The sequence below is a fragment of the Apodemus sylvaticus genome, chromosome 22 (genome assembly GCF_947179515.1).
Source record: "Apodemus sylvaticus chromosome 22, mApoSyl1.1, whole genome shotgun sequence".
Taxonomy (NCBI): Eukaryota; Metazoa; Chordata; class Mammalia; order Rodentia; family Muridae; genus Apodemus; species Apodemus sylvaticus.
In genome coordinates, this window is record NC_067493.1 from 33409215 (window position 1) to 33421447 (window position 12233).

A 12233-nucleotide genomic window follows, 5' to 3' on the forward strand; every position below is an offset into this window, starting at 1 on the left:
ACATACCCTGACACCCCCCACAGACACACCCCACACCCCCCACAGACACACCCTGACACCCCCATGCCTACAGACACCCAAACATACATACAGACCCAAACCACACAGACAAACACACATACACACAGGGGCAATGAAAGTCTCCTGGGTATGCTGGGCATGGTGGTGCACGCCTGTAATCCCAGCACTTGGGAGGCAGAGGCAGGCAGATTTCTGAGTTGGAGGCCAGCCTGGTCTACAGAGTGAGTTCCAGGACAGCCAGGGCTACACAGAGAAACCCTGTCTCAGGAAAAAAGAAAGAAAAAAAGAAAGAAAGAAAGAAAGAAAGAAAGAAGAGAAGAGAAGAGAAGAGAAGAGAAGAGAAGAGAAGAGAAGAGAAGAGAAGAGAAGAGAAAGAAAAGAAAATCTCCTTGGGCAATGGTGGCACACACCTTTGATCCCAGCACTCAGTGGCAGAGGCAGATAGATCCCTGAGTTTGAGGCTAGCCTGGTCTACATAATGAGTTTCAGGACAGCCAGGTTTAGGCAGAGAAACCCTGTTTTGAAAAACCAAACAACAAGATAATAATTATAAAATTAACAAGTAAATAAAATCCAAATATATACCTACAACCCCTTAAAATTATCTGGGTTATTCAAGCACCCCTGCCTTGGTCCCAACCACACTTGGGGATATGAAGGCATGGAGGATAAACTCTGAGCCACAGGCTCTGCTGCGGTTGGAGCCCATCACCCTGCCAAGCCCATCTGGCATCCTTTATCTTCTCTGCCCAGCCTTAGCTACAGCCAATTCAGCCCCTTGTGAATTTCTCTCTTTTCTCCTTCCCCTTTTGTGGTATTGGGAATGGACCCATAGCCTGTGTGAGTTCAGCAGGGACTCTACCACTGAGCAGTAAGCCCCAGCTCTCCAGCAGGGGATCCTGGGTAGGCTTTCTGTGTCCAAGCCATAGCTGTAGATTCTCAGGAGCAGATTCCAGGCAAGCGTTCTTCCGAGCCACGACCCGGCCCAGATCCATCTTTCTCCTCTCCTAGCTCTTGCACCTGTCTTTGCCTCCACCAGGAATGTCAACCCCGTGTGGGTCTGTCCTTCCCCTGCAGCTGGCCCATGCAGCTGAAAGGAAACACGGAGGATCTTGAGTCGCAGATGTTCCAGCTGTGACTTCTCCTCGGATTCTTGATGGGACCGTTGGAAAGGCCATCCATTGGCTGGACGCCCAAGGAAGCAGAGATGCAAACTGGGCCCCAGGCTGACGAGTGGAGCCGGGGATGGAAGCCCGGGGCTGGGGGTGCTGCCCCCCCACCCCTCTCCCCAGCACTGTCCTTCCTTCTCCTGTTCCCGCTGGGTAAGTGTCCCCCAGTCACACCCTGCTTCTTTCTAGCTCTCGGTTTCCCACGCTGTCCAATCGTGGTGGGAGTCCAGGCATGGCGGCACAGATTTGTAATCCCAGGACTTAGAAAGTGGAAGCATGCGGGCGGTGGTGATGCACGCCTGTAATCCCAGCACTCTGGGAGGCAGAGGCAGGCAGATTTCTGAGTTTGAGGCCAGCCTGGTCTACAGAGTGAGTTCCAGGACAGCCAGGGCTAAACAGAGAAACCTTGTCTCAAGAAAACCAAATCCAAAAAACTGAAGGAAAAGAAAGAAAGAAAGAAAGAAAGAAAGAAAGAAAGAAAGAAAGAAAGAAAGAAAGAAAGAAAGAAAGAAAGTGGAAGCAGAGGGGCCAGAGGTTCAAGGTCATTCTCAGCTACATATCAGGTCCCAGGCTAGCCTGGGCTACATGAGACCCTGTTTCAAAGCAACAAAAAAACGAGTCAGGCAGTGGTGGCATGGGCCTTTAATCCCAGTGCTCAGGAAGCAGGCAGATTTCTGTGAGTTTGAGGCCAGCCTGGTCTACAGCCAGGGATCCACAAAGAATCCAAGAAAAAACCCCAACAATAAACAAAACCGGGACAGGCAGGATGGCTCTGGAGTAAGGGTGCCGCTTGTCACCAGGCCTGAGCTCCTGAGTTAGATTCCTGGAATCAGTAAGGTAGAAAGAACGGACCAGCTCCCGCAAGTCGTCCTATGACCTCAGCATGTGCTGTAGGTCACGCACACACCAGAATTCATGCCCATCATTCATGTACATGACACATGAATGTACATACACACACACACACACACACACACACACACACACACACACACACGGTAGCAGCAGGAGGATACCAATTCAAAGCTATTCTCATCTACATAACAAGTTGCAGGTTAGCCTGGGTTATGAGACTCTATCTCAAGACATCATTTAAAGGGGACTGGAGAATATGGCTCACGGGTTAAGAGCACTGGGCTGACTGCCCTTCCAGAGGACTCAAATTCAATTCCCAGCACCCTCACAGGGCTCATTTGTAAACATTTGTTAACTTCCGTTCCAGGGGATCTGGTGCCCTCTTCTGGCCTCTGTCAGTACTGCACGGGGGGCAGACATGAACCAAAAAATAAAAAAATAAAAACCCACATATTAAAATAAAAATAAAATTTGAAAACAATGCAAAAATGGCCGGTGAGGTAGCTCGGCAGATGAAGACACTTGTTAAAACCACCTACGTTCAATTAATGGCAGTGACCCTTTGAAAGCCACACACATACACACATATGAATGCAATTTAAACTTTTTAATTCATCAGTGGTGCCACATGCCTTGTAATCACAGCGCTCACTAAGCAGAGGCAGGTGGATCTATTGAATCAGAGACTAGCCTGGTCTACAGGGCGAATTCTAGGACAGCCAAGGGCTAACAGAGAAACCCTGTCTAGAAAAAAAAAAGAAAGAAAAAAGATACTAAAACTCTGCGTTGTTGAGAGAGAAGTCTCATGGGGTAAAACAACCGCAGGAGAGTGCTGAGTGCTCATGAGACTTTGTGAGCGAGTGAAGAAATGGGTCTGAGCAGATCTGCAGTGGCCTTTGGACCCCCGGGGCTAGGGAGGTTGAGAGAGTGGCCCCCCGAAGAGGGGATGAGACCTCTGGAGAACGAGACCTCCAAGAGCCGTGAGACCCCTGGGGAAAGTGTGTGAAAGCCTCGTCCTCCAGAGCTGACCAGAGACTCACCTCCCTCCCTGTCTGTTCCAGCCAGTGCCCTCCAGCCCACTCCACTGCCCTTTCCAGGTAGGTTCTGTCTCTTCCCTTATGGGTTCATGGATATTCCCAAGCTGGCATGGCCCAGCCACACCAGCTTGATAGAAGGCTCCCGTGGTATCCCGGCTCCCTTGGCATCCCGTAGTTTGGGTTCCCAGTTCCCCATTGCGCCAGCTTGCTCCGTGTTTTGCAGAGCTGAGGCTGGTAGGGGGCCCAAGCCGCTGCCGAGGGCGCCTGGAGGTCATGCACAGCGGCTCCTGGGGCAGCGTTTGCGACGATGACTGGGACGTCGTAGATGCCAACGTGGTGTGTCGTCAGCTGGGCTGTGGCCTGGCGTTGCCGGTGCCGCGGCCCCTTGCTTTTGGCCAGGGCAGAGGACCCATTTTCCTGGATAACGTGGAGTGCCGCGGGCAGGAAGCGTCTTTGAGCGAGTGTGGCAGCAGGGGCTGGGGTGTCCACAACTGCTTTCACTATGAAGATGTGGCGGTCCTGTGTGATGGTGAGGGAAGGAAGGGGGGCTGTGGGGCCAAGAAACGAGCAGGGTTTGCATGTGAGGCTTGATTGCCCTGCAGAGTCCCCTCCTGGTTTCCTTTTCTTTCTGGTGGTTAAGGGATTGAACCTGTGGCCTCAGGTATGCTAAGCAGTCCTTTTAGCACTGATCCACATGCCCAAACTGCCACTGGCTAATTCTAGGCAAGTGAACTGTGTTCCCCTACCTCCATTTGTCTGTCTGTCTGTCTATCTGTCCGGCTTAGCCCTCCAGACAACTGGGGTCGCCCTGGCCATAAGCTCTACTGAGCTTAGAGCTGCCGCAGAAACTCAGAGTCGACCTTGAGAACCATTTTCTAGCCAGCAAGGCTTATGCAAATATAAGCTGTAGCTAGATCCTAGACTTTTTCATTCTGCAGATCTAAGGTAAGGCCTAAGAACGTAATGTTTCTAGTAAGTTCCCCCGGGGTTGTCAACTGCATTAGGACTTGAGCTTAAGGGACTGGAGACATGGCTCAGTAGTTAGGAGCATTTGCTTTTCCAGAGGTCCCAGGTTTGAGTCCCAGCACCCACTCGGTGGTTCACATGCAGCCCTAATTCCTGTTCCAGGCGATTGATCTAGCGCCCTCTTTTGGCCCCCGTAGGCATTACATGCATATGGGACACAGACAAACAAAAAGGCCAAACAATCATATCCGCGAAATAAAAATAAATAAAGGGGGCTGCAGAGATGGCCCGGTGGTTAAGAGTAGTACTCGCAGAGGACCTGGGTTCGGTTCCCAGCATCCACGTGGTAGCTCACAGCCATCCAGAAAGCTGATCTCTACAGACGCTAGGCATGTGCGTCGTATATATACATACATCCCAAGCACCCAGACTCATGAAATAAATAAATAAATCTAAAAAACAATAAAAACAAATCAATCAATAAAACGAAGATCAATAAAGAGCACCCAGCGTGGGCCTCTAGTCTCTGCATGCAAGGTTCTTGGACCTACACATTCATGTGCCACATATGCACCATGCTCTCAAGTGCTTCCGAGCACATGCTCGCACACATCAACAAATACTCTGTGCTATGTGCATGGTGACGCACCCTTGAAATACAGTATTCAAGTTTATTCTTGCCTTTGTAAGAAGGGGGGAGGGCAAAGAGTGTCTCTCTATAGCCAGGATTCCGGGCATGGGTCTCGAGGATCTTAGGGGTCCTTTGTGTGAGGATGGAGAGCAGAAAGATCCCTGCTGAATCTTTGCTTCCACCCTGCTTTCTCTGCAGAATTCTTGCACACACAGCCCCCAACAAGGAAGGCGTTGACCAGTATAGCACCCACTACAGCCCTCCAGAATGGGAAGGGTAAGTCATGTATGGTAGTGTGGGCCCTTGGTGGGGATGCGGGCGTGAGGGCTTCAAGGTCATGCCTGCAATGTAGAGCAAGGACCCTTTTGTTGTTGTTGTTTTGTGTTTTGTTTTTCAAGACAGGGTTTCTCTGTGTAGCCCTAGCTGTCCTGGAACTCACTCTGTAGACCAGGCTGGCCTCAAACTCAGAAATCCACCTGCCTCTGCCTCCCAAGTGCTGGGATTAAAGTGTGTGCCACCACTGCCCGGCTGTCAGGACCCTCTTTTTTTTTTTTTTTTTTAAGATTTATGTATTTATTTATTTATTTAGTATATGTAAGTACACTGTAGTCTTCAGACACTCCAGAAGAGGGCGTCAGATCTCATTACGGATGGTTGTGAGTCACCTGGGATTTGAACTCAGGACCTCTGGAAAAGCAGTCCATACCCTTAACCGCTATGTAGAGGGAGGAAGCCTAGAGGAGGCAGGTCCCATCTATCAGGAAGTCAGGGTGGGCTTCATGGAAGAAGAGGCGCGGCAGCTACGAAGTGAGGTTTTCTTTGGGGCAGCTGTACATGACAAATAGGCACATTTTACAAGGCCAGTAGAGCAAGGACAAGAAAGAGAAGGCTGGTTTTTAGGTCGGGATGACATAATCTACTCTGGTTATCCTGAGACCTACAGTCCAGCTCTCTGGACCGACAGAAGGCTCGGCCAAGCGGGTGGGCTGGCTAGCTTACCCCTGCTGTGGGGTTTTGGTCCTGCAGCTCGGATTGCTGTCCCTGGGGAGGCCCGGTGCATTGATGAAGTAGATGAAAACGCCTCCCCATGGCCCTGTAAAATGCTCCTTGCCCCACCCTCTCCATCCACCGCCACCAGGTGAGGGCAGCGTGCGCCTGGTGGGCGGCACCAGCCCGTGTCAAGGCCGAGTGGAGATTCTGCACGGTGGCCTCTGGGGCACTGTATGCGACGACGACTGGGGGCTGCCGGATGCTGCTGTTGTGTGCCGCCAGCTGGGCTGTGGGGCCGCCCTGGCTGCCACCACTAACGCCTTTTTCGGCTATGGTACCGGCCATATCCTGCTGGACAACGTTCACTGCGAAGGCGGCGAGCCCCGCCTGGCAGCCTGCCAGAGCCTAGGCTGGGGCGTGCACAACTGCGGACACCACGAGGATGCTGGGGTGCTCTGTGCAGGTGCCAGGGGCAGCAGGGGCGGGGCCGGGCTACAGGGGCGGGGTCTTGCGAAGGCGGAAAGGTGGGAGGAGAACTAGAAACGAAGGGCCGAGTGGGAAAAGGGGTTGGCTAACTGTACTGTACAAATCTTTCCAGAAAGGCTTTGAAATTACCTGTACTATTCAGACCTGCTCTGGGGAAGCAATTCAGACAACTCATTCTCACATTCTCGGTAGCTCTTATTCCTGTTATTAGGAATGCCTCCAGAATTTTTGTTTTGCTTTGTTTTTTTTGTTTTTTTTCGAGACAGGGTTTCTCTGTGTAGCCCTGGCTATCCTGGAACTCACACTGTAGACCAGGCTGGCCTCGAACTCAGAAATCTGCCTGCCTCTGCCTCCCAAGTGCTAGAATTAAAGGCGTGCGCCACCACTGCCCAGCGACTCCAGAATTTTCTAGGAATTTCCAGGTATTCTTCACGGATGATTTCAGAATAAAGCAATAATATTCTAGAATGCTCCCTCAAAGATTACTTGCAAAGGACCTAACTGCAGAACCCTGCCCAGCTATCTGTAATCCTGAGGATTTAATAATAGACTCCACTCCCCATATGGACCCTCCTCAATTTGGGAGGTGTCTTCAGCAAATTAAAGGTAGGCATTGGTGCAGAGCATGTAGCTTACTTGATAGGGGTGCTTACCTAGCATGCATGAAGCCCTGGGTTTAATTTCCAGCCCCACACAAACCAGGAATACTGGAACCTACAGCTCGAGTACTCCCTGGGCTACATAAAACCCTGTCTCAGAAAAACAAAAACAAAAAACAAAAAACTGAGCTTGGTGGTAAGTATCTTTCATCTCAGCTCTTAGGGGACAATAGCAGCCTCATCTCTGTAAGTTCAAGGCCAGACAGGTCTACTTAGTGAGACCCTGTCTCAAAGTAAAATAAAATAGAGGTGATTGTTGTCTTGCTGAGGCAAGGTCTCACTGTAGCCCCGGCCAGCCTCCCTAGTTGCAGATACTGCAGGTACTAGCCACCATCCCCGGCCTAACAGATGGGTTATTGTTGCTATTACATCCTGGGGAATCAAACCTGTAGCTTCGTACATGTAAACTCTGTGCTAAATACACCCTTAGCCCAGCAAATAAGATTCCTGGGACCATAACACCGTTTCTCAGACTCTTTTCCGTTAGATGGAAAGGATTTGTAGCGAATCAAAAGCTATCATTCCCATCTTATAGATGGGCAAGTCAAGGTCCCGAGAGACACCAGGAGCCCTAGCAGAATCACACCTGATCTTGCTCAATGAAGTTCACGTTCCCTCCCTTTTCTAGCCTCCTTTTTATAGATGTAGTACGATTAAGATTCTTCAGTCTTTTGACCTAGCCTTGAACTCAGTACTTAAAGGATGACCCTACATTTCTGACCTTCCAGCCTTCACCTCTCCAGTGCTTGCAGTGCAGATATGTATAACCACACCCATTTTGGGTGATATCAGAATACACCTCCGGCCTCAGACACGCTATGCAAGCCTTCTGCCAACTGAGCTATATCGCAGGCAGTAACACTGGTGGAGTCTTTTTGCTGTAAATCCCTCAGAAATGAGCATGAGGGTCCTTAGTGGACAGAGCTCTGCATCTTTCTAGCTTGTACACACTAGACTTCTAAGAATACTGAACACGACAGCAACGGAAGCATGTAGAGGCCTACACACATCTGTGTACCTCACCTAAAGGACTACTGTCAAAGCTGGCCAGGGCTCACTGAATTCCAGTCCTGGATGTAAAGTTTGTTTTCTTTTGGGAGACACCCTCTGTGCCTGACCCTTCTGTCTTCTCTCCTGTTTTAGTTCTAAGCCCTCCAACTTCCACAGCACTGCCTCCGTCTGTCACGAAAGAAGTCTGGGCCTGGCACACTGGGCCAGCAGGTAATGAGCCCACTCTCCCAGCTGGCAGAGTTCGGAGGAGTTAGGCAGGAGTGAGGGCTACAGAGGCTCTTCTAGAGACATAGGAAAGGGACTTAAGCGAAGGCTTTGGGCCAGAAGGTAGAGATGATAGCTTTCTTTCTCTGTAGCCCAGAACTCCCTTTGTAGATGAGGCCCTCTTGAGTGCTGGGATTAAAGTCTTGTCACCACTGCCCAGCAAGTGATTTCCTTAAAATGCTTGAGTCAAATTAGGGGTTGCTGCCGAGATAGGGAATTGAGAGCCCATGTGAAGGAACTTAAATTGAGAATCAAGGTTAGAGGGAAGCTTGGAATTAGAACTACAGGTAGCACTGTGTGATTAAAATTATGGTAATTTAAGATTCAGTTGAGGAGTGTGATTCAGGTGGTTGACTGCCTGCCTATCAAGACCAAGGGCAAGGCTTCCATTTGAAGGACACACCAAATTAAGGCAGGATGAAGCTACACATCCGTGCTTGCCTCAAAAACCCAAAAGATTTTAATCCTAGCACTCGGGAGCAGATCTCTTGAGTCTGATATCAACCCTGTCTTCATAGTGAGTTCTGGCCCAGCCAAGGTTACATACTGAGAGCTTATCTTGGAAAAAGAAAAAGGGGAGGAAAATCCTAAAACATGTTCATTACTGGACAGACAGTACGGTGACTCTGCGATTCCTGTAAAGGTGTGGTTGTGGTAAACGGCCTTCTTGTCCCCTTCAAAGGCTCCCTTGTCGCTGCAGCTACGGGAGTTGGTGCCCTGCCTTCCAGGGATACCGCACTGCTCACTACGGCGGCCTGGGCCTCGGGGAAGAAAAGTAAGTGGCCCTGCCCGGGTCCCACAGGGGGTGGGAGCAGGTGGGACCCGGGCTGCAATAGGGAGCCTGACCCCCAGGCCATCCACGCTGGCACCGGCCTGTGCACCCCGCAGGCGGTAGGCTGAGGCTGGTAGGCGGCCCGAGCCCATGCCGCGGCCGCGTGGAGGTGCTGTACGCCGGGGGCTGGGGCACCGTGTGCGACGATGACTGGGACTTCGCGGACGCGCGCGTGGCCTGTCGCGAGGCGGGTTGCGGGCCCGCGCTAGGCGCCACGGGCCTTGGTCATTTTGGCTATGGCCGAGGCCCTGTGCTGCTGGACAACGTAGGCTGCACCGGCACCGAGGCCCGCCTCAGCGACTGCTTCCACCTGGGCTGGGGACAGCACAACTGCGGCCATCACGAAGACGCGGGAGCGTTGTGCGCAGGTGAAGCTGTGGCGCGGGCGGGGTGGAGTCCGAGGAGTGGGCGGGGCCCAGCGCATAGGTGATATGGGCGGGGCTCATGAAGAAAATGCCGAGCGAGAGCAGAAGACCCATGCGCTCACAAATATGGGCGGGGTTGAATCAGGAGAGGGATGGGAAAGAAGAGGTTGAGCCTGGTGGTGCGTGGGACCTCAGGGCCCTGTGGGCGGAGCCTCTTGAAGCACTCCCAGCGGGGGTGGGGCCGAGTGTGAGGAAGCTTGGGTGGGGTTGTGCGCAGGAGCTCCCTGCTGTGTGAGCGGAAGCTGCGTAGCTTTGCCTAAAACTGGGAAGGCGAAAGTGAAGCGGTGCGTAGGTTTTGTGGGCGGGGCGTCATGGCAGGCGCTGCAGCCAGGACTAGCAGGGGTCTGCAGAGGAATAGAGGAATGGGCGTGGCACTCTCTGCTGCACTGCAGCGGAAGTATTACTCATCGCGGGGGTAGCCGGATGCCGGGGCACTCTCCACTGCTGAGCAGTAGGGGCGTAACCGGAAGGGCGAGTTATCTGCAGGAGACTAGGGCGCGGCCAAGGGAGGGCTGGTGCAGAGCTCTACAATTTAGAAAAGACCATGTGGTTTATTCTCTCTCTGCTACTAGTGATTGGTAGGAAGCAGGAGGGACGGACTGCTTTCCCAAAACTAACCTTTGGCATTTCAGAGATACCAATGAAAAAAAGGTGTTTACAAAGTCTGGCAGGACATTGTCAATCCCTGGTGTTCGTTGCTTGCTGTAGAAAGTAGTATCTCCACCTTTACTTGATGCCCAGGCCTGGGGGGCCCTTCAGTCTCCTACCTTAGGTTGGCAGTTCTTTGAGGTTCTGGCTGTCTGTACAACTTGGGAAGGTTAGGAGAGATGGTCTGGCTCTAGGTAGCATGTTCCCCACCATGACAGCCATCTCTCTCTCTCTCTTTTTTTAATGCCCCTACTGAGCCAGGCCCAGAGGAGCTGGGACTCCAGGTCCAGCAGGATGGTCCTGAGACCACCCGAATGCCCAGTCCTCGGCCCAGAGATGGTAGGTGTCTACTGCCAATGAAACTGAGGTTGGAACTCGAGGACCTGGTGTGGTAAAAACACTACAGAAACCTGGAGATTTCTCCACTTAGGAGCAAACTGAAGAAATGAGACTCCTATCTTGAAGCAGACAGTGAGGGAATGCAGAATTAGGCATGGTGTCCCATAGCTTTCATCCCAGCATTCTGGAGACTTGGGAGGACGATGATTTCAAGGCGTGCTTGAACCACATACAAAGGTTCATGGGAAAACAAATAACAAATTAGCCCAGGGAATATTGGTGTCGAAGTGGGGACAGTAAACTTAGGGGGCAGGATAAGACATGGTCATAATTTGCAAACAGCCTGTGGCTAAGGGGCTGAGACTGTCTGTTGAGGGTCTCACTACATAGCTCTGCCTGACTATTGCAATGTAGAACAGGCTGGCCTCGAACTCACAGAGATCCACTTGCCTCTGCCTCCCTAGTGTTGGGATCAGAGGTTCGTGCGACCTTGTCCAGCATTATTTACTTGTGTCTATATACCAGTGTACATACATGCATGTGATCACACACGTGAACACAAAACAGTATGAAGGAATCTGAAGGTCAGAGGACAACCTGTGCAAGTTATTCTTGGGTATAGAACTGGAGTCATCTGGTTTGGTGATAGGTGCCCTCAACCATGGAGCCGCCATCTCTTGGGTCCCATGAGCCTGTGGGCTCTTCTGACCCAGGGCCTTATCTCCAACACAGGACACTTCCGTCTGGCTAGCGGAACACACCGATGTGAGGGGCGTGTAGAACTCTTCCTAGGACAACGGTGGGGCACCGTTTGTGACGATGCGTGGGACCTCCGGGCAGCCATTGTCCTGTGCCGTCAGCTGGGGTGTGGCCAGGCTCTGGCAGCCCTGGGAGAGGCCCACTTTGGCCCGGGCCGAGGCCCAATCCTCTTGGACAATGTCAAATGCCGAGGAGACGAGAGCACCTTGCTCCTGTGCTCTCATATCCGCTGGGACGTCCACAACTGTGACCACAGCGAGGATGCCAGCATCCTGTGCCAGCCACTGTGACCCAGATGGCTCTATCCTCCATATCAAGGCAAAGGAGCCTGTGGGGAACTGCCTGTCCTTTTCCAGGATGCCTTCCTATGATAGCTCCAGTTCCTGGTGCCCCTTTCTCCCCGTGCATGGGAGAGCTGCAGTATCTGCCCAACTCCTCTTACTGTGTGCCCTGAGATTGTTAGCATCTGCTCAAGGCCCAGTACAATGAGCCAAGTCAGAAAATGTGGGAGACTAACTCACTCCCTGACCTGGGGGGAACTCTTATATAGTACCCCTGATCCTTCCCCTCTACACCCAGATCCATGAGGCTTAGGCTCTCTGTAAATGCCTTTAAACCCTTCCAATGACCTATCATGGTCTCCCGCTATAAGTGGGGAGACAGAAAGGGTTGGGGTGCTCTTCTATAGACTGGCAGGGGACTGCAGAAGATCCCAGGTCATCACCTTCCCTGCTGGGTGAGGACCTGGCCTCAGATGGTGCTCAGCTGAACAAGGGGGCCACAGGGACAAAGCAGGGACCAGAGGAGCCCTTCCTGCGGCATCTCAGACATCCACTGCCCCCGGCACAGAGCCTCCGCTTTGCAGGAGCAAAGAAGCAGCCTGGAGGTCCACGGCCGCCGTCCATAGGTGCCAAGTCAATAAAGCATTATGCCCCGGTCTCTTAGTCTCTTAACTGAGGTCATTGTTTGAGAACCTGCACCGTGGCTGCTGGAAAGACTCCAGGAAGGACTTTCTGGAGAAAAAACTGGCGTAGGGATGAAAGGCTGTGGTCCAAGAGCATCATCTGGTTCTCCAGGGCCCATCACTGCCTGGAGATGCTGAGTCACCATGGCGAGCCTCAGCTTCTGGTCATCTTCTCTG

The 12233-nt window shown here is 52.1% G+C and overlaps 1 protein-coding gene across 1 annotated transcript; it reads left to right on the plus strand.

Moving 5' to 3' along the window:
• Positions 1 to 1001: 1001 nt before the first annotated feature.
• On the plus strand, positions 1002 to 12023 carry Ssc4d (scavenger receptor cysteine rich family member with 4 domains). Its single transcript, XM_052167935.1, has 10 exons — positions 1002 to 1343; positions 3107 to 3142; positions 3306 to 3611; positions 4878 to 4955; positions 5818 to 6132; positions 7958 to 8035; positions 8790 to 8864; positions 8978 to 9289; positions 10256 to 10333; positions 11066 to 12023. Exons 1-10 carry the CDS (start codon positions 1178 to 1180, stop codon positions 11380 to 11382), a joined length of 1761 nt encoding a protein of 586 aa, XP_052023895.1. The 5' UTR covers positions 1002 to 1177; the 3' UTR covers positions 11383 to 12023.
• Positions 12024 to 12233: the final 210 nt, after the last annotated feature.